General features: G+C 51.9%; 1 protein-coding gene across 1 annotated transcript; it reads right to left on the bottom strand.

Moving 5' to 3' along the window:
* Positions 1-3,979: 3,979 nt before the first annotated feature.
* Positions 3,980-7,186, bottom strand: LOC103635773 (protein NETWORKED 2A). Its single transcript, XM_008658153.4, has 2 exons — positions 6,812-7,186; positions 3,980-6,712 (listed from the first exon to the last, which is right to left on the bottom strand). The coding sequence occupies exons 1-2, from the start codon at positions 6,903-6,905 to the stop codon at positions 4,152-4,154; spliced, it is 2,655 nt and encodes an 884-aa protein (XP_008656375.1). The 5' UTR covers positions 6,906-7,186; the 3' UTR covers positions 3,980-4,151.
* Positions 7,187-26,304: the final 19,118 nt, after the last annotated feature.

The raw sequence follows: 26,304 nt of genomic DNA, 5'->3' as shown, positions 1-26,304 counted from the left end.
GTCTCGCCTGCCTGGTCTTCCAATTTCCCAGCCACGTCTGCCTTTTCCCTGGCCAAGAGCACCTCGGATCATGTTCCCTGGGTGTCAACATTCAATCTAACGTTCCTAAACCGCCCATTTTTAGATTTGAAAACTATTGGCTTCAGCTTGAAGACTTCCATTCCAGATTCCAAACCTCTTGGGAGCACGATTTATTCCAGCCTGACCCTGCAAAATGGCTTATGGCCAAATTTAAAAGAGCAAGAAAGGTGATCCATGGGTGGCAGAAATCTTTACCCAATCTAGCTAAGTTGATTATTAAGGTGGAATTGATCATTCAATTGATGGATTTTATTGAGGAAAGCAGAGATCTAACAATTCAAGAATGGAACTTTAAGAATGCTCTAGTCCATCACCTGCAGGGTCTTCTTTCCAATCAGCGTTCCTACTGGAAGCAAAGAGGTCAAATCAAATGGGCCACGTTGGGGGATGCTGGCACAAAATTCTTTCATGCTAATGCCACATCCAAGCATCGTCACAACAGTATCTTGTCTCTGTCTAGTGATAATGGCATGGTGGATTTCTCTCATAAGGACAAAGAAGAGGTTCTGTTCCAAGCCTTCAAAGATCGATTAGGGACCTCCCAGCCAACATCTATGGTTTTCAACCTATCTGAATTGCTTCAACCTGCTAATAACCTGTCAACACTGGAATTGCCATTCTCGTGCGGTGAGATAGACCAGATCATCAGAAATCTTCCTACTAATAAGTCCCCAGACCCTGATGGTTTTAACACGGATTTTGTGAGGAAATGCTGGCCGGTGCTTGCTTTAGACTTCTATGAGCTCTGTGATAAATTTTATGAGAGATCAATCTGCTTAGAAAGCATCAATGGTTCTTATGTGACTCTCATCCCTAAGCTTAGTTCGCCTATTTCAGTGGGGGACTATAGGCCGATATCTCTCCTCAATACAAGCATGAAAATCCTGACTAAACTTCTTGCCAATAGACTGCAGCTAGTTATTACTAATTTAGTCCACCAGAATCAATATGGCTTCCTCAAGGCAAGGACAATTCAGGATTGTCTAGCATGGGCCTTTGAATACATCTCTATTTGTCACAAATCAGGTAAAGAAATGGTTATCCTAAAAGTGGACTTTGAAAAGGCTTTTGACAAACTAGAGCATGCTGCTATCATTGACATTTTGAGGCATAAGGGCTTTGGAGATAGATGGCTTCACTGGATCTCTTTGATTCCTGGCTCCGACACGTCACAAGTTCTTTTAAATGGGGTCCCGGGCAGACGTTTTCATTGCAGGCGTGGGGTTCGGCAGGGGGATCCCCTATTCCCCTTTCTCTTTGTCTTAGCTGCTAATCTGCTTCAGTCAATTATTAACAAGGCCAAGGATTGTGGCATCATCAAGCTCCCGATCCCGCTCTCCTGTGGATCTGACTTCCCGATTATCCAATACGCAGATGATACAATTCTGATTCTGGAAGCGTGCCCTAGACAACTCTTCTTTCTTAAAGCGATGCTTAATTTACTTCAAAAAAAGCGATGCTCAATTCATTTGCTGACTCTACAGGGCTTCATGTGAATTATAACAAATCTAATATTTATCCCATCAATGTTTCAGAGCAGAAAATGGCAATGCTAGCAAATACATTTCACTGCAAGGTTGGGGCTTTGCCCTTCACGTATCTTGGGCTTCCTTTGGGGCTCAAAAAACCCAATTTGGAAGCTTTCATTCCTCTCATTCAGAAGATTGAAAGAAGACTTGCTTCAACTTCTATTTTCCTATCTCAGGCTGGCAGATTACAAATGGTTAACGCGGTATTTTCTTCCCTTCCAACCTATTACATATGCACCCTGAAGCTCCCAAAAACTGTGATCAAACAGATTGACAAACTTCGACGGCATTGTCTCTGGAGAGGGGCAGACATAAATGCTAAAAAACCTCCTCAAGTTGCTTGGAAATCTGTCTGCAGGCCAAAAACTCAGGGGGACTTGGAGTCATCAACCTTGAGTGGCAGAATAAAGCGCTCCTTATGAAATGTTTCTATAAATTCTTTAATAGAGTCAACATCCCATGGGTTAACATTATCTGGGACAATCACTACAACAACTCTCTGCCCCCAGCTAAACCAGTTGGCTCATTTTGGTGGAAAGATATTCTCAAAATCCAAGATTCTTTTAAGGAAATTGCCCAAGTGGAGATTGGAAATGGTAAATCTACTCTCCTTTGGCATGATCGATGGAATGGGCAGCGAATATCTGAAAAATTCCCGGAGCTTTCGTCTTTTGCCTCTGTCAAGGAGATCAACATTAGTCAAGCGCGGCTGGCTTCCCCGAATGAACTGTTCCACATTCCCCTTTCTGCTGAAGCGTTCGAGCAACTTCTCTCACTTCAGGACACCCTTGGTAATCTACAGTTGCTTGATCACAATGATATTTGGCGATGCAGTGCCTCTTCCAATCGGTTTTCTTCTCAGAAGGTCTATGCCCACTTGATTGGCACCCATCAGTCGCTCTCTCTCTTCTCTTGGTTTTGGAAATCTAAATGTCAACCTAAACACAAAGTATTCTTCTGGTTATTGCTCAAAAATAGATTGAATACCCGCTCCCTTCTCAGACGACGTTCAATGCCTTTAGACTCCTTCACCTGCGACAACTGTATACTCCAGATTGAAGAAACGCATATTCATCTCTTCTTCAGATGCAACTTTGCTAGGAGATGTTGGCTACTTTTGGGCTTCCTGCCGCCGTGTTCTACGGATCTTCTACATACCTTAATGAGAATTAGAAGACGCTTGCAAGTTCCTTGGAGGTTGGAAATTATTACCATCATGACGTGGTGCATCTGGAGGTGCAGAAACAATTGGATCTTCAGCGAAATCCCCCCTTTGGTTTCTGAGTGCAAGGCTATGTTTAGGAGTGAAATTGACTTATTATGCCATCGAGTCAAGCCTAATCTTAAGGAAGATATTACAGCTTGGTTACTCAATTTAGGGCTGTAACTCTTCCCCCTCTGCTCCCCCTACTTCCATTTCTTTGTATTTTTCCTCTCTCCCCAAACTCAGTTCTTTGATTTAATAATATTACTGTAGGAGCTTCCTACAGTACCTTTACTTAAAAAAAATGAACTAGCGGGCAACAAATATTCAAGAACCGAAGTAATACTTGTTTTTTATTTCTTTCTAAAGCGTTAATATAAAACATGCCTGATCAAGTGTGTCTAATGTAAGATATTGGTAACCTCCTTCCACGAAAGCCCTGACGGCAGCAGTCCTATCTTTCCAATCTCAAAAATAGTGTTTCCAGTGTTGAAAGCTCAAGGCTATAAGTGGAGAAACTTTACCTTATTACAATAACCAAGTGTAAAATTAAATCAAATCTGTTAGTAGACATAGATAAAATCATAAAAACTCAAAAGAAATTGGAACCAACACCACTTGCATCTTGCCATTCTATCGACGCCATGCACAGAAATGCAATGCAATCTGAAAGTAAGATTGCTGTTGGGACCATTATGCTTCTACAAGATTGTATTACCTGAAAAGACTTTTCTATGGTTATTGAAAAGAATCTCACCAACTGAAAAACATATTATGCATACCAGCACTTCTTATTTTAGAAAGATTTAGGTTTTGCACCAGAACAAACAACATGAGGTTTCATTTTATCCATAACATTGTTAGTTATGTTCTCTCCCACCATATCATTAAAGATCCCAAAAGGTTCAAACGACAAGATGCGACTTTGTCTTAGTAGATCAACTACAAAACAGTTGCAGCACCATGTCTATAAATGAGTACTCATCATCAATGCAATACCAGTTCAGTAGTTTTGTCAACTGAAGATATTGAGAAACATGGGCACAAACAGAGTTTCTTCCCATACCTTCAACAATGTAAACAATTTCATATTAATACATTATAATATTTCCATCAAATTTAGTTCCGAAATGAATATCATATAGACAATGTACCAAAGCAAGAATAAGTGGACAATCACAAATCAAATAAGATTTAGGAGATGAGGATCTTTTACATTTAAGGCCTAAAGGCAATTATCACATATGAATTGTCATGTACACTGAGATCTCTTTATGATTAAATGTCAAAAAACAATTTGTCAGTAATCATCTACGCCCAACCTTTGAACCACTGTGTTACTTATGCACCCCAGGACTCATGCACGAAAAGAATGATGATTTCCTTGTCTTTGAGCCAAACAGAAAAGTTCTAAGGGGAATTCCAGCTTTTGTTGACAGGTTCCGGAAGTTTTGTTGGGCTCGATGGCTTCTTTCTAGAGATACCTCGAGATTCTCTCTGAGCTTCAAGAGCACCCTTCCAACCTCCACTTGGAGACCTCTTACATGATCCAGCCCAGCTTCTAGCTCCTTAGCAACTTTGTTGTTCTCTTGTTTCATATTAAGCACCTCTCCTTGGAATTTTGCAGCTTGAAAAGGGTTGAAGTGAATTTCATCACATTTATCCAGAGTTGTGATCTTTGATATATCTTCTTGTATGCAGCATAGTGACGAAAATCTGTTTTCTACCTCTCCTTTCAATAGCACGTTCTTTTCAATCCAAACTTGAAGATCTGTATTTAGATCCCTGAATTTCTTTTCTAGTACTGCTGATTCCAGCTTTGCTACCTGATAACTACCAGCAAAGCCGTAATTTCCCCCGTCTTCCTGTTCATCAGTCAATCTGTACATCTCAGTTTTCAACATGTCAAAGCATATTTGGAAATTCCGTATTTGATGATATGATGTGCTAAATCTCAACCAGAAGTCCAAGTTCTCCCCTAATACCCTATCAATTTCTGCTCTAAATTTCTCCTCTGCAACCGAAGAAGCCAGTGAGTCATTAATTTGCCATTGCTTAATGTATTCCTCTATCTCAGCAATCTCTTTGTCTTCTGTACTTGGAGTGGCGCTTATCTTGGATGTTTCTTCTGACTTGGCAATCTCTATGTCTTCTGTAGTAGGACTGCTGCTTATCTTGGATGTTTCTTCTGCCTTCTCTATACTCTCAATAATAGAAGCACTCATCTTTTTCCGCAAAGAACGTAGCATGCGCCTAAGCGAGTGGATCTCCTCATCTTTTGTTGCATTGGCACTCTTAAGTTCCTTCAGTTCTGACATTGCCTCAAGATGGTAATCTTTATTTATCTTCTCAATTTCTGAAAGCTTCTGCTCTGTATCTTTGTAGCTCTGAAGTACAGATGCATAGTCTTCTAATAGAATCTTACCCTCAACTTCAGATTCTTTTGGAACTAGCTCTTTTTGGGCTTGATCTTCTAAGGTTTCTTCATGTTTATCAGTTTCATTTGTAGTGTCATGTAAAGATTTGGATGGCTCGTTTTGCACAGACAGACTTGTTAGTCCCGAGTAATCTTCCAGAGAAGTATCGTGTTTGGAGTCTCGCGATGAATCCACGAAGTCACTGCTTTCTTGCTCAGGAGCATGTAATGTTTCGACGAATTCAGTTAGTTCATGGGCGGCTTCAGTCATTTGTTTACAAATGTTCTCGAAACCATTTTGTACGGACTTCCAAATTTGTTGTACTTCTTGCAGCATTTCTTCAACTTTCCTCAACCCGTCAGCCAAGTTACTAGAATCAACAACCAAAGCCACCTTGTCTTGCTCCAAAGCATGCAGGCGCTCGTGAAGGCCATCTATCTCAGTCTTCATTCTATCGATCTGAGCATTCTGTGAAGTAGTGGCAAGTTCAAGGCTGATCACCTTTTCCACAAGTCGGTCAACTTTATCTGCTAATTCCGCAACTGATAGCTCAGGGTAAGATTCAATTATTTCTTTGACTCTTTGACATATTTCCTGGAGGTCAAGCCTGCTTCCATTCAGCGCAGAATCATCAGAATCCTCGAAGGGCAGTGCATGGACCAGTTCTATTTCATGGTGATCATGCCCATCCATTTGCACATGAGGCAGTCCACATTCGTTCTTGAAGGTTTTCAGCTTTTCAATTGCCTCATTGGCTCGTCGGAGCTCCACCTCCGCCTCTTCAGTCAATTTGTTTTTCTGGTCCTGTAAATTCACCAACGTATCCTCACATGACATAATGGCTTGTGCAGCCATCAATGCCCGAGCTTCATTGTCTTCAATGGCTACACCGGTGCTGAAAGCATCCTGCAAATTGCAGACCTCATCCTGCAATTGGGCCACCTGTTTCTCAATGTCTAGATACTTTCCTAGTGCGCTGTCGTAAGAGGTCTTCAAGAACTCTTTCTCAGTCTGTAATGCCAGGATCTGTTTCTGCAGCTTGTCTATCTCCTCCTGTGCCTTCTCCTTGGTCATGTTGGGGGTGACCTTCCGGTGTGCCTGGGCCCCCCTCTTGGGGACCGGACTGGTGCCCCTGTTTGCGCTCTGTGAGCCTGAGCCCACGGACAAGCCTTCCAGTGCAGGGAACTTGAAGTTGCTGAGATCAATCCCACCTATTGCCTTAGAAAACCCCTCACTATCCCCCTCTTCCATTGAGAACTGCACCTGATCCGGAAACACGGTGGCAATGGTGTGGTTGGCCTTGTGCAGCTCACTGGATATCCGGTCATATCTGTCGGCAAGGGCCTGATAGGATCTGAACATCTCCTCCACGTGATTGATGAGCTCTGGCCGGCTTTTGAAATAGAGCTCTGCCTTCTTGCTGAACGAATCGCCATCGGCCCCAATGAGGTTGAGCATGGCCTTTACTCTGTCCTCCATCTCTGCACAACAAAAGAAAGGAAAAAAAAAATCAACCAATCATTGGGCAATGTGCAATACGAACTCGTCATACGACAGGGGTGAATAAATGGGATGCTTACCAACGACAGTTATTTCAAGCCACTTGGACTGGGTGGTGCGGATGTGTGATGCCCACCACCAGGAGTAGGCGTTGCTAGCCGCACGCTGCAGCATAGCCAGCCGGCGTCACGGCCTCCCTTTCTCCCTCCTCTTCCTACTCCGCGTCGTAGGCCGCACCCTTGCCGCAACGTGGTGGGTGGAGCGGAGACGCGGCGAGGGTGCGCCGTGCGGAGAAAATCGTGGTGGCGTCAGGCCGAGCCGTGGGGGGCCCGGGGAAGAGAAGAGGGCCGGGGGAGGTAGGGTCGGTGGCGGGGAGTGGCATGGCAAAATAGGGAGGGGATGGGTGTGGTTCCTTTCATGCGGTGCGGTTGCCATGGCCAGGCTATGCTGGTGGTGGTTCACGGGCGGGTGGCTGGGCGCGACGCCCGCGGCTGGCGTTGCAGATGGCCGGGCGCGAGAAGCGGGGGACGCGGCTTCTCTCCTCCTATGCATACTCCAACCTTGTGGCTGCTTTCTATTGGTCCTTTTTTATCTCTCTCCGACTCAGCCGAAGAAATATAATAGTCGTGTCACATATTTTTCAACATTAAAACAATTAGGCACCTCCAACATCCAGATCACTCATTACAAAAAATATAATTAGCGGAAGCGGTACGTACAACCTTTCTCCTCGGCTCCCAGCTGCTCCAAGAGGAGAGAAGCTACGTCGGCTCCCTGTTCCCCTATCCACACAGGCTCGCAGCTCGCTCATAGTATCAGAGTTGTTGCTCCATCAGATGCTGCCCCACGGCCAGCAACAATCGAAGGCAGGTCCGCCATGGCCTTCGTCAAAGAAACCGAAGTGGGTGCCCGCGCCGCTGCTCGCTGTCAAACACATGCTCGCAATGCCCATCTCTGACCTCCATTGCTTGCGCCTCCAGCTTCGTCAAGTCGCGCATGGTCGAAGTGCTCCACGGGCCCAGTAACAAGGCGTAATGTCTGGAGGTCGCCGCAAGCCTGCTGTTTTTTCATGGTGGGATCTAGATTTTGGAGGTAGTTGTTGACTGATTTGCTCAATCCTTAGCTAAAATTATGATTTTTTTATGATGAGTGATCTCGAAGTTAGAGGCCTCGATTGTTTTAATACTACAAATATGTGCCACAGCTTCCGCTAATTATATTTCTTCGCCTAAGTCAGAGAGATAAAGAAGGACCAATAGAAAGCAGCCACGTGGTGGGAGTATGCATGGGAGGATGTAAATGGGAGGAGAGAAGCCGCGTCCGGTTTATGGGGTTTCCCGGGCGTGGCCCGGGTGCGGTCGGTTGTGTTGCTGCACGGCGCATGTGGCTGGACGCTGGCACACGAGGCGGGCGCCACGGTGGTGGTGTTTTCTCGCATGTGCCTGTGGACTACGATGTGTTTGGATGTAGGCCAAGGGTGTCATGCCAAGGCATTGCCAAGCTATTTTGGTTGGTATTTGGTTGTAGGTCAAATTTTAGCTATGCCTACAAATTTTTGGAAAACCTTGCCAATTTTTGGCCAAAACTAAGGCCTACAAATTGGCTGCCAAAATTTAGCTTAGTCCTAATGCATTTTGGCCACAAACCGAACACCAAAACTTAGGCAAATTTTGGCTTAGCCCAGTTTTGGTAAACTGCCAAATTATAACCGGGCTTCTTTGCCCAGCTAGGTGCAGAGGGTCGGGGACGTGATGCGGTTTACAAAACTGCTAAAAAAACTAGCGAACCTATAACGTTTTTCCAGTGTTTTTTAAATTCGTTCATGGTTTAAAAATAGAAAAAATTATCAAAAACTGAAACCGGTAAAAGGCAACAATTTGTTGTCGAGAAATCCGATAAACTGTTTTATTTAAATCTGAAATGTAAATCAGTCGAAAAATTGGAAAACCGATTTCTTGGTAAGAATGACCGGTTTCTTGATATGCTTTTAGTAAAAACCGGTCGGAAGCAACGGGTTTTGGTGAGAAAACGCATAATTGGATTTCAAATTTGAAAAATTCAAACTGCTCCGATTAGCGGTTTTTGGACGGTTTTTATCGAAATTGAGAGCACATAAGGGGGTGAATAGGTGATCCTGCGAAAATTAACTCTAAACAAGACAAACTTGGTTTATAATGAATGTTAGTAGGATTAAAACCAAGTTGATATGAATACAGGTAGAGAGAAGAGAACTCTTCACTTGATTGTTTCTTTAAGATATATATTAAACATAGGAACAATAACACAAGTGAATATCTGAGAACTCTATGGAAGAAAACAATCACACTAAAGAAATGCACAAGTGACATGGTGATTTTATCCCGAGGTTCGGCAATGCCTACTCCACGTTGTGGTGACCTCCTTCGGTCAAGGATTGCACTCAATCCCTCTCAAGCGATCCAAAGATCAAACTTGAGTACCACAACTTTCTTCCTTTGTGAGGAATCTCCACAATTTAGAGTCTCTCACCCTTACAAAATTGATCTGGAAGTTAGAGGCCCCGATTGTTTTAATACCAAAAATATGTGCCACAGCTTCCGCTAATTATATTTCTTCGGCTAAGTCAAAGAGATAAAGAAGGACCAATAGAAAGCAGCCACGTGGTGGGAGTATGCATGGGAGGACGTAAATGGGAGGAGAGAAGCCGTGTCTGGTTTATGGGTTTCTTATTGTCGGGTACCGTAATTAGGGGTACCCCCAACACTCCTAAACACGGCTGGTAACCACCATCAGCACAAGCTACAGAAACTGATGGGCACGATTCAGGTCAAGGCTTCGTCTACCCAAGGGACGCGATCTCGCCTCGCCCGAGCCCAGCCTCGGGCGGGAACTGTAGTCCCGGACGAAGTTACGTCTCGCCCGAGGGACTCCTCAGGCAGTGGGCGCACCCTCGGCGCGCCCGAGGCCCAACTCGGGCAGGCTTCGTCGAGAAGCAACCTTGGCCAAATCGCCTCTCCAACCGACCGTATCGCAGGCGCATTCAATGCGAGGATCGTCTGACACCTTATCCTGACACACGCGCCTCAGTCGGCAAGGTCGAAGTGACCGCAGTCACTTCACCCTTTCGCTGACCGACCTAACAGGAAAACAGCGCCGCTCGCCCCGCTCTGACTGTTGTGCCGCCCACCAGGGTGAGGCTGACAACAGCAAGTTCAGCCTCAGGCGCAACAGGAAGCTCCGCCTCGCCCGACCTTAGGCCTCAGCCTCGGAAGGAGGTCTCCGCCTCGCCCTACCCCAGGGCTCGACCTCAACCTCGACCTCGCAAGGTGGTCTCTGCCTCGCCCGACCCCAGGGCTCGGCCTCAACCTCGGCCTCGGGAGGAATCACGTCCTCACCCGACCCCGGCCTCGGCCTCAGGAGAAGTCTCTGCCTCGCCCGACCTTGGGCTCGGACCGACCGCGCCACGGGGGATACATCATTACCCTACCCCTAGCTAGCTCAGGCTACGGGGGAACAAGACCGGCATCCCATCTGGCTCGCCCCGGTAACAAGTAATGATGGCTCCACGCGTGCGTCCATGACGACGGTGGTTCTCAGCCCCCTATGGAAGCAAGGAGACGTCAGCAAGATCCCAGCAGCACCGACAGCTATGTTTCTACAGGGCTCACGCACTTTTTCGACGGCCACGTTATCGCCTACGCAGGGCTCAAGCACTTCTCCGACAGCCACGTTGGCATGTACACAGGGCTCAGGCACTTCCCTGCTAGACACGTTAGCGCCTAGCTACACCCCCACTGTACATCTGGACCCTCTCCTTGCATCTATAAAAGGGAGGTCCAGGGCCTTCATGCAAAGAGGTCGCGCGGGAGAACGAGCTAACGAACAGGCTCACTCTCTCTCTCTCGCGAACGCTTGTAACCCCTACTACGAGCACACCCCCTGGCGCGGGATAACACGAGCCGCGTTTTCCCCCTTGTGTTCCATCTTGCGCCAACCCATCTGGGCTGGGACACGCAGCGACAAATTTACTCGTCGGTCCAGGGACCCCCCGGGGTCAAAACGCCGACAGTTGGCGCGCCAGGTAGGGGCCTGCTGCATGTTAACGAACAACTTCTCGTTGAGTTCCAGATGGGTAGTCTTCAGCAACCTCTTCAGCCCGGGGCGGTGCTCCGCTTCGGGAGTCTCGAGTTCATGTCCCTAGACGGCAGCTACGACATGGTACTCCTCCCCCCGCAGCGCGACAGCAACCATGACGGTCGTCAGCTCGCCCGGCGGCGGCGAACTCGACGACGTCTTCCCCCCGTGGCGGAAGAGCAGCATCCGGGTTTGTCCCGCCACCCTCCTTGCCGCAGGAGGAGGAGACGGGCAACCGTGGCCAGGCAGGAGGTGGCACCTCGTCGGCTGTCGAATGAGTCGACGACGCCGGCACCCCAGCGAGGGACATGTCGGGCGTTGTCCTCGCACCTGAGACAACGACGGATGTCGTTTCCCCGCAACATGCCAACCCCAAGCGGACAGATGACGCCAGCACACTCGCGAAGGGCTTGCTGGGCGTTAGCCTCGTACCTGAGATAACGGTGCAGTCCGTCCCCGACGCGACTTCGCCATCGTCCATCGATCAAGAGGTACCATCCGTTTTCCACCCTATGCCTTTTAGATTCAGCTTCGATCCGCCAAGCGACCCCGCTTCGGTGAGCGCTTTCGTAAAGGCATACCCTAACCTTCTAGGGTACCATATGTGGTCAACCTGGGACCGACTGACGCCGCCTCAACCTATGGGCCCCCGGGTTCTGAGGAAGAGGACAGTCCCGACTCCGGTTGGGATTTCTCCGGGCTCAGTAATCCCAGTGCCATGCGAGACTTCATGACCGCATGTGACTACTGCCTCTCCGATTGCTCCGATGATGGCCACTGCCTTGACGACAAGGGTTGTGGCCCAAGTCGCGAATGTTTCCACGTCGATCTAGGGGGTCACGACGACGGAAACCACCTCGATATGTCGGAGGATGACGATCCCCCTGGGCCAGCGCCTCGCGTTGACATCCTGCGGGAGCTAGCTGTGGTCCCAGTCCCTGCGGGGGGTCAGGACACACAGCTCGAGCAAATCCGCGAGATGCAAGCCAAGCTCGACGAGGAAGCAGGGCAACTTGTGCAGCTCCGGCAAAACATCGAGCAGGAGTGGGCAGGTCGAGCACTCATCGGAGAAGCACGTCATCAGGCCCAGGACGTCCAGCACCGTATCGTTGACGATGCCAGGGCAAGGCTGCCCCCGGCCTCCAGCGGGGTCGGCCAGAATCTGGCTGCAGCGGCAATACTACTCCGAGCAATGTCGGAGCCATCCACCACCGAGGGGTGGCGTATCCAGGGAGAACTCAAGAATCTCCTGAAGGATGCCGCGGTCCGATGGGCCGAAAGCTCTGCCTCCCGAAGGCAAGGGTGCCCCCCGGAGCATCGCGCAACGACTTCCCGACTCTTGCGGGAGGCCTCGGTCCACACCGGGCGCACGCGGGACGCAACGCCTGCAGCCCCGGGTCGCCTCGGCAACGAGCACCGCCGCCGCGACAACGAGAAGGTGCGCCGAGGCTACCACCCCAGGCGTGGGGGACGCTACGACAGCGAGGAGGATCGGAGCCCATCGCCTGAACCACCAGGTCCGCAAGCCTTCAGCGGGGCCATACGACGGGCGCCGTTCCCAGCTCAGTTCCGGGCCCCGACTACCATCACCAAGTACTCGGGGGAAACAAGGCCAGAGTTGTGGCTTGCGGACTACCGGCTGGCCTGCTAGCTGGGAGGGACGGACGACGACAACCTCATCATCCGCAACCTCCCCCTGTTCCTCTCCGACGCCGCCCGGGCCTGGCTGGAGCATCTGCCTCCTGCGCAGATCTCCAACTAGGACAACCTGGTCAAGGCTTTCGCTGGAAACGTCCAAGGCACGTACGTGCGCCCTGGGAACTCATGGGACCTCCGAAGCTGCCGCTAGCAGCCAGGGGAATCCCTGCGAGAGTACATCCGGCGGTTTTCAAAGCAACGCACCGAGCTGCCCAACATCACCGACTCAGATGTCATCGGGGCGTTCCTCGCCGGCACCACTTGCCACGACCTGGTGAGCAAACTGGGCCGCAAGACTCCCACCAAGGCGAGCAAGTTGATGGACATCGCCACCAAGTTTGCCTCTGGTCAGGAGGCGATCGAAGCCATCTTCCGGAAGGACAAGCAGCCTCAGGGACGACAGCAGGAAGACGTCCCCGAGGCGTCCGCCCAGCGGGGCACGAATAAGAAGGCCAAGAAGAAGTCGCAAGCGAAGCGCGCCGCCGTCGACACAGATCTTGTCGCTGCTGTCGAGCACAGGAACCCACGGAAGCCTCCCGGAGGGGCCAACCTGTTTGACAAAATGCTCAAGGAGTCGTGCCCCTACCACCAGGGTCCCATCAAGCACACCCTTGAGGAGTGCGTCATGCTCCGGCGCTACTTCCATAAGGCCGGGCCCCCGGCGGAAGACAGCAAAGGCCAAGACAACAACAAGGAGGGGGACAAGGAAGAGGAGTTCCCCGAGGTCCACGGCTGCTTCATGATCTACGGTGGGTAAGTGGCGAACGCCTCGGCTCGGCACCGTAAGCAGGAGCGCCGGGAGGTCTGCTCGGTGAAGGTGGCGGCGCCAGTCTACCTAGACTGGTCCGACAAGCCCATCACCTTCGACTAAGGCGACCACCCCGACTGCTTGTCGAGCCCAGGAAAGTACCCGCTCGTTGTCGACCCCATCATCGGCAACGCCAGGCTCACCAAGGTCCTCATGGACGGGGGCAGCAGCCTCAACATCATCTACGTCGAGACCCTCGGGCTCTTGGGGATCGATCTGTCCACGATCCGGGGTGGTGTGGCGCCCTTTCACGAGATCGTCCTCGGAAAGCGCATCCTCCCCCTTGGGCAACTCGATTTGCCCGGCTGCTTTGGAACTCCCTCCAACTTCCGCAGGGAAATCGTCACGTTCGAGGTGGTCGGGTTCCGAGGGACCTACCACGCGGTGCTGGGGAGATCGTGCTACACAAAGTTCATGGCCGTCCCCAACTACACGTACCTCAAGCTTAAGATGCTAGGCCCCAACGGGGTCATCACCGTCGGATCCACGTACCGACACACATACGAATGCGACGTGGAGTGCGTGGAGTACGCTGAGGCCCTCACCAAGTCCGAGGCCCTCATCGCCGACCTGGAGTGCCTCTCCAAGGAGGTGCCTGATGCAAAGCGCCACGTCGGCAACTTCGAACCGGCTGAGGCGGTTAAGTCCGTCCCTCTCGACCCCAGCAACGACGCCTGCAAGCAAGTCCGGATCGGCTCTGAGCTCGACCCCAAATAGGAAGCAGTGCTCGTCGACTTTCTCCGCGCAAACGCTGAAGTTTTTGCGTGGAGTCCCTCGGACATGCCCGACATACTGAGGGATGTCACCGAGCACTCACTGGATATCCGAGCCGGTGCCCGACCCGTGAAGCAGCCTCTGCGCCGTTTCGACGAAGAAAAGTGCAGAGCCATAGGCGAGGAGATCCACAAGCTGATGGCTGCAGGGTTCATCAAAGAGGTATTCCATCCCGAATGGTTAGCTAACCCTGTGCTTGTAAAAAAGAAAGGTGGGAAATGGAGGATGGGCGTAGACTACACTGGTCTAAACAAAGCATGTCCGAAGGTTCCCTACCCTCTGCCTCGCATTGATTAAATTGTGGACTCCACTGCTGGGTGCGAAACCCTATCATTCCTCGACGCCTATTCAGGTTATCACCAAATCAAGATGAAAGAGTCCGACCAGCTCACGACTTCTTTCATCACACCTTTTGGCATGTACTGCTATACTACTAAGCCATTTGGCTTGAGGAATGCAGGTGCAACATACCAAAGGTGCATGAACCACGTGTTCGGAGAGCACATCGGCCGAACGGTCGAGGCTTACGTCGATGACATCGTTGTCAAGACGAGGAAAGCCTCCGACCTCCTCTCCGACCTTGAAACGACATTCAAGTGTCTGAGGGCGAAGGGCGCGAAGCTCAATCCCGAGAAGTGTGTCTTCAGAGTCCCCCGAGGCATGCTCCTGGGGTTCATCGTCTCCGAGCGGGGCATCGAGGCCAACCCGGAGAAAATCACGGCCATCACCAACATGGGGCCTATCAAAGATTTGAAAGGAGTACAAAGGGTCATGGGATGCCTTGCGGCTCTGAGCTGCTTCATCTCGCGCCTCGGTGAAAAAGGCCTACCCTTGTACCACCTCTTAAGGAAGGCCGAGCGCTTCACTTGGACCCCCGAGGCCGAGGAAGCCCTCAGAAACTTAAAGGCGCTCCTTACAAACGCGCCCATCTTGGTGCCCCCCGCTGCGGGAGAAGCCCTCTTGATCTACGTAGCCGCAACCACTCAGGTGGTTAGCGCCGCGATCGTAGTCGAGAGACGAGAAGAAGGGCATGCACTGCTCTTCCAGAGGCCGGTTTACTTCATCAGTGAAGTGCTATCCGAGACCAAGATCCGCTACCCGCAAATTCAGAAGCTACTGTACGTAGTAATTCTGACGCGGCGAAAGTTGCGACACTACTTCGAGTCTCATCTGGTGACTGTGGTGTCATCCTTCCCCCTAGGGGAGATCATCCAGTACCGAGAGGCCTCGGGTAGGATAGCAAAGTGGGCAGTGGAGCTCATGGGCGAGACAATCTTGTTCGCTCCTCGGAAGGCCATAAAGTCCCAAGTCTTGGCGGACTTCATGGCTGAATGGGTCGACACCCAATTGCCAACAGCTCCGATCCAACCGGAACTTTGGACCATGTACTTCGATGGGTCGCTGATGAAAACGGGAGCAGGTGCTGGCCTGCTCTTCATCTCACCCCTCGGGAAACATCTCCGCTATGTGTTGCGCCTCCATTTCCCGTCGTCAAACAATGTGGCCGAGTACGAGGCTCTGGTTAATGGGTTGCGCATCGCCGTCGAGCTAGGGGTTCGGTGCCTCGATGCTCGCGGCGACTCGCAGCTTGTCATTGACCAAGTCATGAAGAACTCCCACTGCCGCGACCGGAAGATGGAGGCCTACTGTGACGAAGTTCGACGCCTGGAAGACAAGTTCTACGGGCTGGAGCTCAACCACATCGCTCGACGGTACAACAAGACTGCGGATGAGCTGGCGAAAATAGCCTCGGGGTGGACAACGGTTCCCCCTGACGTCTTCTCCAGAGACATACATCAACCCTCCGTCAAGATCGACGACACGCCTGAGCCCGAGGAGGCCTCGGCCCAGCCCAAGGTATCCTCGGCCACCGAGGGTGAGGCCTTGCGCATCAAGGGAGAGCGGAATGGGGTTGCGCCAAACCAAAACTGGCAGACCCCGTACCTGGAATATCTCCTCCGAGGAGAGCTACCCCTCGACAAGGCCGAAGCTCGGCGACTGGCGCGGCGCGCCAAGTCGTTCGTCTTACTGGGGGATGAAAAGGAGCTCTACCACCGCAGCCCCTCGGGTATTCTCCAACGATGCATATCCGTCGCCGAAGGATAGGAGCTATTGCAAGAAATACACTCGGGGGCTTGCGGTCACCACACATCACCTTGAGCCCTCGTGGGAAACGCCTTCCAACAAGGTTTCTACTGGCCGACCGCGGTGGCCGACGCCACTAGGATTGTACGCTCCTGCCAAGGATGTCAATTCTACGCAAGACAGACGCACCTGCCCGCTCAGGCCCTACAGACAATACCCATCACTTGGTCGTTTGCTGTGTGGGGTCTGGACCTTGTCGGTCCCTTGCAGAAGGCACCCGGGGGCTTCTCGCACCTACTGGTCGCCATCGACAAATTCTCCAAGTGGATCGAGGTCCGACCCCTAACCAGCATCAGGTCCGAGCAGGCGGTGGCGTTCTTCACAAACATCATCCATCGCTTTGGGGTCCCGAACTCCATCATCACCGACAACGGCACACAGTTCACTGGGAAGAAGTTCTTGGACTTCTGCGAGGACCACCACATCCGTGTGGACTGGGCCGCCGTAGCTCACCCCATGACGAATGGGCAGGTGGAGCGTGCCAACGGTATGATTCTGCAGGGACTTAAACCGAGGATCTACAATGACCTCAACAAGTTTGGCAAGCGGTGGATGAAAGAGCTACCCTCGGTGGTCTGGAGTCTGAGGACGACGCTGAGTCGAGCCACGGGTTTCTCGCCGTTCTTTCTAGTCTATGGGGCCGAGGCTATCTTACCCATAGACTTAGAATACGGTTCCCCGAGGTCAAAGGCGTACGACGACCGAGGCAACTAGGCCAGCCGAGAAGACTCGCTGGACCAGCTCGAAGAGGCTCGGGACGTGGCCTTACTACACTCGGTGCGGTATCAGCAGTCTCTGCGACGCTACCACGCCCGAGGGGTTCGGCCCCGAGGCTTCCAGGTGGGAGACTTGGTACTTCGGCTGCGGCAAGACGCCCGAGGGCGCCACAAGCTTACTCCTCCCTGGGAAGGGCCGTTCATCATCGCCAAGATTTTGAAGCCCGGAACATACAAGCTGGCCAACGATCAAGGTGAGGTCTACAACAACGCTTGGAACATCCAACAGCTACGTTGCTTCTACCCTTAAGATGTTTCAAGTCGTTCATATTCCTCGTTCTCTTTACATACACAAATAAAGTCTAACCATCAAGGAAGGGTCAGCCTTGCCTCGGCAAAGCTCGACCCTCCCTCGGGGGCTAGAAGGGGGGAACCCCCTCTGCGTCAAATTCTTCCTCGGAAAATTTTTCTACCAATAAAGATTTTCTACCAAAACGACTTTCATGCCTTCTCGACTATATCGATAATAGAATCCTGCAAACGGGTAAGAGTGCGCGTAAGCGGCAAGGTCGACCGAGCCGAGGGACTCATACGCCTCCAGGATACGGATACCTCACTCATCACCTTCTGCGAAAAGTAACTCTCGCTCGGGTAAGCGATTCTGCTACCGACGAACAAGTCCTGATACTCGAAACGAGAGGAAAGGAAACACAACTTTATAACACAATGATAAAAGTGTTTAGGCCTCAGCGGTCGCGAGAAACACACACACGCTGCAGACAAACTGTTCCGGCAGGATCAGACATTGGCAGGGCCACCCTTGGCGTCGTCTCCACCCTCGGCAAGATCTAGCCCGGCCCCAGACGGCGACGCAAGCAGAAGGATCTCCACCTCAAAGGAGGACGCCACCACCGCGCTTGGGCCCGCCGCGGCCGTGTCAAGCCTCTGGACCTCGGCTAACGTCGCCTCATCTTCGTCGGGTAGGCAGTACCCCTCAATGACCCGCTCCAGATCCACATCGTAGTGGGAAGCAAGCACGACGAAGGCCCGCCTAACGCCGTCGTGCAGTGCCCCATGGAGTCTGCTGCGCACATGGCCGCCCAAGGCCCACAGGTGACTCTGGGGGGAGCTACCCGAGGGCACGTCGTCAAGGTCAAAGGCCCGACAAAAGTCCGAGATGGCCTCGGACATAGCCACGCGGTCGACCTCCTTTTGCTTGACCGCCTGGGCGAGCGCCTTGACGGACTCTGCAGGGAGCCAAACAAAATTCTTCAGACACGGGTTGAAGAATGAGGCTGAATCGAGGTGACAAAGCGGTCGAAACATACCTTCGGCCCAGGCGCGCTCCTGCGAGGCCACGGCTTGGGCGGACTGGGCAGACCCGATGGCTACGGCCAGGTCCTCAGCAAGGGTCCCGGCTCGAGCGGACGCCTCGGCAAGCTGCTCCGTAGCCTCAGCCAACTGACCCCTAAGGGCCTCAGCCTGGCCCACGGCCTCGGCAGCTTGGCTCCGAGATTGGTCCCGCTCGCCGATGACCTGGCCAAGCTCCAGCTGCCGCTGCTGCATCTCCGTCCGTGCCAACGCCGCCTCTACCAGCGCCACCGCTACCTCCGACTTCAACTCATCACGGAGCAGCCGAAGGTCCGCCACCTCGGTGCTCCATTGGGCGAGGCGTTCATTAGCCTCGGCAAGCGCGGCCCTCTGGGACCGCAGCAAACCCCAGACGCCGCTCTCGCGGCGGATGAACAGCGACTTGGCGGTGCTCACATCTGCCAGTTCCTGAGGAAGGAAAGCAGGGTATTACAAAGAATGACCTGGTCACGTAAGGGGTATGCCTGAAATCCTTACCTGGAGGACCCTGGGAACTTCCCTGGAAAGGATCTCCATGGTCTACCGAAGCGACCCCATCGCTGCCTCGGCATACTCACGGAGCTCATCCCGAGACTGCTCCTCCCGCTCATCGTTGAGGAGGAAGAGGGGTTCTGAGGCACCGAAGCTCCAGAACCGGAGCGCCTGCCCACACCACTCATTGGGGTTGCGCCACGCGGGGATAAGGTCGCTGCCCCCCAAGACGGGCCGCGGTTCTACGCGCCCCTCCTCCAAGGCATCGGAACCCCCTGCAGTTGACGCATCGGGTACCCTCGCTGTCGACGTACTGGGCCACCCCTCGGCTAAGGAGGCGGGCCCCCGATCACCGACCTCGGCAACGGCGTTCCCTCTCCTTATGGCCGAGACTGGGGAGGTCGGGGACGACCACGAGCGGTGGCTCCTCAACCATCCCGACGTCAGGAGCGACGGGCGGCTCCACGGGCGAATCAGCGACGGCCCCGGCGGGAGTCGACGCCGGCGCCAGCAATAGGTCAGACGGGCTTGGGGCCATGGCCGCATCAGCAGTCTCCTCCGGCACGATGGCCGCCTCGACAGAGGGGTTGGCCCGGGCGACTTGCCCCATGGCAACTCGTGCTGCCTGGGCCCCCCGCTCGAGGGCGCTTTGCGCGGAGGCCAGCCAACCGACCTGGTGCGCCGCAGCACCGACTGCAGAGGCCAGCCCCGTCTTAAGGGCCTTCCTGGGGCCAGACCAGTCGAGCTCTGCCTCCACTTGCTGAAAGAAGGAGAGAAGACAAGATCAAGACACACAGAGGAAAAAACCAAAGCAGAGGTATCCTCGGATACTTACCCACTCCAGACCAGGGCCAATCGTGCCTGCGGGGAGGCCCCTCTGGCCTTGGCCCTTGCAGGCGCTGCCGAGGGTAGCCCCGCTGTCGACTCCGGCGCCGCCTCCACCTCGGGCGCCCGAGGCGCCAAAGGGGCGGCCCGCCCAGGCGTCGTCACAATGGCCGAAGGACCAACTTCCTGTGCAGCCGGCATGGGCGACTGCTCTTGGGGGACAGGCGGATCGGCCTGACTCCCCGGAGTCACCTCAACTACCTCAGCCAAGGGGTCAAGTACCCCCTCGGCCTGCCCCCGCTCCTCGGACTGGGACCTTGATGTCCCGGCCCCAGATTCTGATGGCGCCAACCCACTTGGAGGCTGGCTCGGTGACCCCTGGCCTAGCCTCAGATCCGGGCTGAGGCCAAGACGGGCCGCCATGTCGTCACCCTCGTCATCATCATCGTCGTCAGGCGTCTCCGGCGACGGCTCCCTCGGGAGCCCGTCCCTCTCCTGCCTCCGACGGCGCCTCTCCAAGGCTTCCCGAGCCCGCATCCGCTCGCGGGCCTGGGCCTTTTCCGCGTCCTTCTTCTCCTTTTTCTTCTCTGCGGCGACCCTCCGCGTGGCTCGGTCCACCGCGTCCTCTAGGACCGGTGGCAGGGAGGGCTTGTAAAACTGCAACCCCTAGAGACGAACGGAAATCCCGATGGTAAGAATCAAAGGCAACTCGGCGCAAAACAAAAGAAGGAGCGAACACTCACCAGAGACACGTACCCACGCTCGGGACGCATCACGGGCTACCCGCCTGCGGAGGTCGTCGGTGGAGAGGGAAGCCGAGGACATCTGTGAGCCCTCCAAATCAACCCACGGCTTCATCTCCGAAAGCGGCAACCGCCGCTCCGCCAAAGGAAGCACCCTCCGGCGATGGGTAGCGGCGACGACACCCGCGGTGGTAAGACCCCCATATCGTAACCTCTGCAAGGCCTCCAGAAGAGGCTGGAGCTTCTCCTGTTTCTCGCGCGTGGTCCCCCAGCGCCAGTTGCTGCCGGCGGCGGTCACCACTCGTTGAGAAAACGACGGGAGCCTTCCGTCGTCGTTCCGGAGGTAAAACCACCGGCGCTGCCACCCCATGTTCGAAGACACAAGGATGGCGGGGATGTACTGCTGCGCACGCCCCTGCCTCAACTGGAGGGTGCAGCCACCGGCCCGCACCGCCATGCAGACCTTCTTTTCCCCCGTCGTCAAGGCGAAGAGCTCCACGGAGAAGAGATGGGTCCATAGATCCTAGTGGAGGTCAATCCCCAAAAAACCCTCGCAAACCGCCGCGAAGATGGCCGCTTGCGCAATGGAGTTGGGGTTGAAGTTGTGCAGCTCCACCCTGTAGTAGTGCAGGAGCGCCTGCATGAAACGGCTCGCTAGCACTCCGAACCCTCGCTCGTGGAAGGAGACGAAACTAACCACATACCCCGGCGGCGGAGTCGGGTCGGCCTCGCTCACAGGGGCCATCCACTCCGGCTGCGGGTCACCGGAGAGGGGACGGAGCAAACCATCGGCGACGAGGGCCTCTAGATCGTCCACTGTGATGGTGGAGAATGGCCACGGATCGCGCGGCGGAACGACGATCACCTTGTCAGCCATCACTGAACGAAGGGGGTGGAGGCGGAGGGGACAAGGTGCGCGGTTGAGAGCACCTAGAGGGGGGGGGGGGTGAATAGGTGATCCTGTAAAACTTGATATTTAACTCACAAAACTTGATTAGGAGTTAGTACAAATAATGCCAAGTGGCTAGAGAGGAGTCTCAACAAAACACAATAACCACAAGAGATCAATCACAGAGATGGCACAGTGGTTTATCCCGTGGTTCGGCCAAGACCAACGCTTGCCTACTCCATGTTGTGGCGTCCCAACGGACGAGGGTTGCAATCAACCCCTCTCAAGCGGTCCAAAGACCCACTTGAATACCACGGTGTTTTGCTTGCTTTACTATATCCCGTTTGCGAGGAATCTCCACACTTTGGAGCCTCTCGCCCTTACACTTAGATGATCACAAAGAAGCACGGAGTAAGGGAGGGATGAGCAACACACTCAAGACAAGAAATCACAGCAACACCACGCACACAAGTCGCAACAAGAGCTCACAACACAACTCAATGAGTTCACAACTCAACTAGAGCTCTAATTGCTATCGCAAGGAATCAAAAGCGTGGAATCGATGGCTTAGTGCTTAGGAATGCTTAGAGGATGCTTGGTATTCTCCTCCATGCGCCTAGGGGTCCCTTTTATAGCCCCAAGGCAGCTAGGAGCCGTTGAGAGCATTCCAGGAAGGTAATTCTTGCCTTCTGTCGCCTGGCGCACCGGACACTGTCCGGTGCAGATTTCTTTCCTTCTGTGGCGGAGCCGACCATTGGCACCTGGGAGCCGTTGGCGCACCGGACACTGTCCGGTGCACACTGGACAGTCCGGTGCCCCCTCCCGACCGTTGGCTCGGCCACGTGTCTCGCGCAGCTGACCGTTGGCCCGGCCGACCGTTGGCTCACCGGACAGTCCGGTGCACACCGGACAGTCCGGTGAATTATAGCCGTACGCCGTTAATTTATTCCCGAGAGCGGCAAGTTCGCCTGAGCCAGCCTGGCACACCGGACACTGTCCGGTGCACCACCGGACAGTCCGGTGCACCCAGACCGAGCTGACTTTGGCAGAACAGAGCCATCTCATTTCCAATTCAATCTTTCCTGTTTCCAGCACTTAGACACAATACATTAGTCCATAAAACAAAGTACTAAGTCTAGAAACATACCTTTTGACATGATTTGCACTTTGTCCACCACATTGCATAGATCAACACAAAAGCACTTGCGTTGGCACTCAATCACCAAAATACTTAGAAATGGCCCAAGGGCACATTTCCCTTTCAATCTCCCCCTTTTTGGTGATTTATGCCAACACAACATAAAGCAACTAGAACAAGTGCAGTATCAATGCAAATGAAAACTCAAATTTGTTTTGAATCAAATTTGGCATATATGGATCATTCTTTGCCACCACTTGGTTTGTTTTTGCAAATCGACCTCAATTTCCTAACTCTAAGTCAAACACACTTGTAGAGACATAAAGAGAGTTGTTCCAATAGAAATTGATCACAGTATCAAAAACTCCCCCTATTTCCCATAATCAACCATTCTCCCCACAAGAGACTAACTTTTGATAATAAGAAGCAAACAAGAGTATTTTGAGAAACAAAAACTCTAACTCTACTTTTTCAAAATTCTCAAGTGGTAGCTGATCCATTTATTGCTTTAGCCTTATTTTCTCCCCCTTTGGCATCAAGCACCAAAACGGGATCAATTTTGGCCCTTTAACCCCATTGCCTCACCAAAATCTTCAACTAAGAGTAAAAGGCAATAAGATCATAAAGATGAACTTGGAATAAGTTACCCTCTCATTGGAGTGCAGTGGAAGTCTTGCATGATCCAAGTCCACCTTTTCCCTTTCAATCCTCCTTCGAGACTAAATCAAGCAAACTCAAGCACATGGTTAGTCTCAAAGGGTCAAGTTGTAACACATCTCCCCCTAAATATGTGCATCACTTTGAAACGGACTTGTGAGGTCCGGGGAGTGCTTGTACAACTTGAGCACCATAACTAAGCAACAAACTGCATAAGGAATATGATCAAAGGCATAAACATATGTATGCTATAAATAAATCCAAGTTCCGCGAATCTAAGACATTTAGCTCACTACGCAACTTTCAAAAGGTCTGCTCATCTAAAGGCTTGGTAAAGATATCAGCTAGCTGGTTCTCGGAGCTAACATGAAACACTTCGATATCTCCCTTTTGCTAGTGGTCTCTCAAAAAGTGATGCCGGATGTCTATGTGCTTTGTGCGGCTGTGTTCAACAGGATTATCCGCCATGCGGATAGCACTCTCATTATCACATAGGAGTGGGACTTTGCTCAGATTGTAGCCAAAGTCCCTGAGGGTTTGCCTCATCCAAAGTAGTTGCGCGCAACACTGTCCTGCGGCAACGTACTCGGCCTCAGCGGTGGATAGGGCAACAGAAGTTTGTTTCTTAGAACTCCATGACACCAGGGACCTTCCTAAGAATTGGCACGTCCCCGATGTACTTTTCCTATCGACCTTACATCTAGCATAGTCGGAGCCTGAATATCCAATCAAGTCAAAGGTAGACCCCTTTGGATACCAGATCCCGAAACAAGGCGTAGCGACTAAATATCTAAGAATTCGCTTCACGGCCACTAAGTGACACTCCCTTGGATCAGATTGAAATCTAGCACACATGCATACGCTAAGCATGATATCCGGTCTACTAGCACATAAAAAAAGCAAAGACCCTATCATAGACCGGTATGCTTTTTGATCAACAGACTTACCTCCTTTGTTGAGGTCGGTGTGTCCGTCGGTTCCCATTGGAGTCTTTGCGGGCTTGGCGTCCTTCGTCCCAAACCTCTTGATCAAATCTTGTGTGTACTTCGTTTGGGAGATGAAGGTTCCATCCTTGAGTTGCCTCACTTGGAACCCAAGGAAGTAGCTTAACTCGCCCATCATCGACATCTCGAATTTCTGAGTCATCACCCTGCTAAACTCTTCACAAGACTTTTGGTTAGTAGAACCAAATATTATGTCATCGACATAAATTTGGCACACAAAAAGATCACCATCACAAGTCTTAGTAAAAAGAGTTGGATCGGCTTTCCCAACCTTGAAAGCATTAGCAATTAAAAAGTCTCTAAGGCATTCATACCATGCTCTTGGGGCTTGCTTAAGTCCATAGAGCGCCTTAGAGAGCTTACACACATGGTCGGGGTACCGTTCATCCTCGAAGCCAGGGGGTTGCTCCATGTACACCTCTTCCTTGATTGGCCCGTTGAGGAAAGCGCTCTTCACATCCATTTGGAACAACCTGAAGGAATGGTGAGCGGCATATGCTAGCAAAATACGAATGGACTCTAGCCTAGCCACAGGAGCAAAAGTCTCCTCAAAGTCCAAACCTGTGACTTGGGCATAACCTTTTGCCACAAGTCGTGCCTTGTTCCTTGTCACCACCCCGTGCTCGTCTTGTTTGTTGCGGAACACCCACTTGGTTCCCACAACATTTTGCTTGGGACGAGGCACCAGTGTCCAAACTTCATTTCTTTTGAAGTTGTTGAGCTCCTCCTGCATGGCCAACACCCAATCCGGATCTAGCAAGGCCTCTTCTACCCTGAAAGGCTCAATAGAAGAGACAAAGGAGTAATGCTCACAAAAATTAACTAATCGAGATCGAGTAGTTACTCCCTTGCTAATATCACCCAATATTTGGTCGACGGGATGATCCCTTTGAATCATTGCTCGAACTTGGGTTGGAGGTGCCGGTTGTGCTTCTTCCTCCATCACATGATCATCTTGTGCTCCCCCTTGATCACACGCCTCCTCTTGATGAACCTGTTCATCGTCTTGAGTTGGGGGATGCACCATTGTTGAGGAAGAGGGTTGATCTCGCACATCTTGTTCCTGTGGCCGCACATCTCCAATCGCCATGGTGCGTATTGCGGCTGTTGGAACTTCTTCTTCATCTACATCATCACAATCAACAACTTGCTCTCTTGGAGAGCCATTAGTCTCATCAAATACAACGTCACTAGAGACTTCAACCAAACCCGACGATTTGTTGAAGACTATATACGCCTTTGTATTTGAGTCATAACCTAACAAAAACCCTTCTACGGCTTTGGGAGCAAATTTGGAATTCCTACCCTTCTTCATTAGAATATAGCATTTACTCCCAAAAACTCGAAAATACAAAACATTGGGTTTGTTACCGGTTAATAGCTCATACGACGTCTTCTTGAGGAGGCGATGAAGGTAGACCCTGTTGATGGCGTGGCAAGCCGTGTTCACGGCTTCCGACCAAAAGCGCTCGGGGGTCTTGAACTCTCCAAGCATCGTCCTCACCATGTCTATAAGCGTCCTGTTCTTCCTCTCTACCACACCATTTTGCTGTGGTGTGTAGGGAGCGGAGAACTCGTGCTTGATCCCTTCCTCCTCAAGGTACTCCTCCACTTGAAGGTTCTTGAACTCGGACCCATTGTCGCTCCTTATCTTTTTCACCTTGAGCTCAAACTCGTTTTGAGCTCTCCTTAGGAAGCGCTTGAGGGTCCCTTGGGTTTCAGTTTTATCCTGCAAAAAGAATACCCAAGTGAAGCGGGAAAAGTCATCAACTATAACAAGACCATACTTACTTCCTCCTATACTTAGATAGGCGACGGGTCCGAAGAGGTCCATGTGAAGCATCTCCAAAGGTCTTGATGTGGTCATCACGTTTTTGGTGTGATGAGAGCTTCCCACTTGTTTGCCTGCTTGACAAGCTGCACAAGGTCTATCTTTTTTGAAGGTAACATTAGTTAAACCTATCACGTGTTCTCCCTTTAGAAGCTTGTAAAGGTTCTTCATCCCCACATGTGCTAAGCGACGATGCCACAGCCAGCCCATGCTAGTCTTAGCAATTAAGCATGCATCTAGACCGGCCTCCTCTTTTGCAAAATCAACTAAGTAAAGTTTGCCGTCTAATAAACCCTTAAATGCTAGTGAACCATCACTTCTTCTAAAGACAGACACATCTACATTTGTGAATAGACAATTATATCCCATATTGCATAATTGACTAACAGA

This window comes from Zea mays, chromosome 8, assembly GCF_902167145.1.
Source record: "Zea mays cultivar B73 chromosome 8, Zm-B73-REFERENCE-NAM-5.0, whole genome shotgun sequence".
Classification (NCBI taxonomy): Eukaryota; Viridiplantae; Streptophyta; class Magnoliopsida; order Poales; family Poaceae; genus Zea; species Zea mays.
This window is presented reverse-complemented; position numbering and strand designations above follow the sequence as displayed.

Coding starts and splice junctions, on each gene's coding strand:
- LOC103635773 (XM_008658153.4), bottom strand. CDS start 6,905: ATGCTGCAGCGTGCGGCTAGCAACGCCTACTCCTGGTGGTGGGCATCA. Junction 6,713..6,811: donor GCTTGAAATAACTGTCGTTG/GTAAGCATCCCA, acceptor TTTGTTGTGCAG/AGATGGAGGACAGAGTAAAG.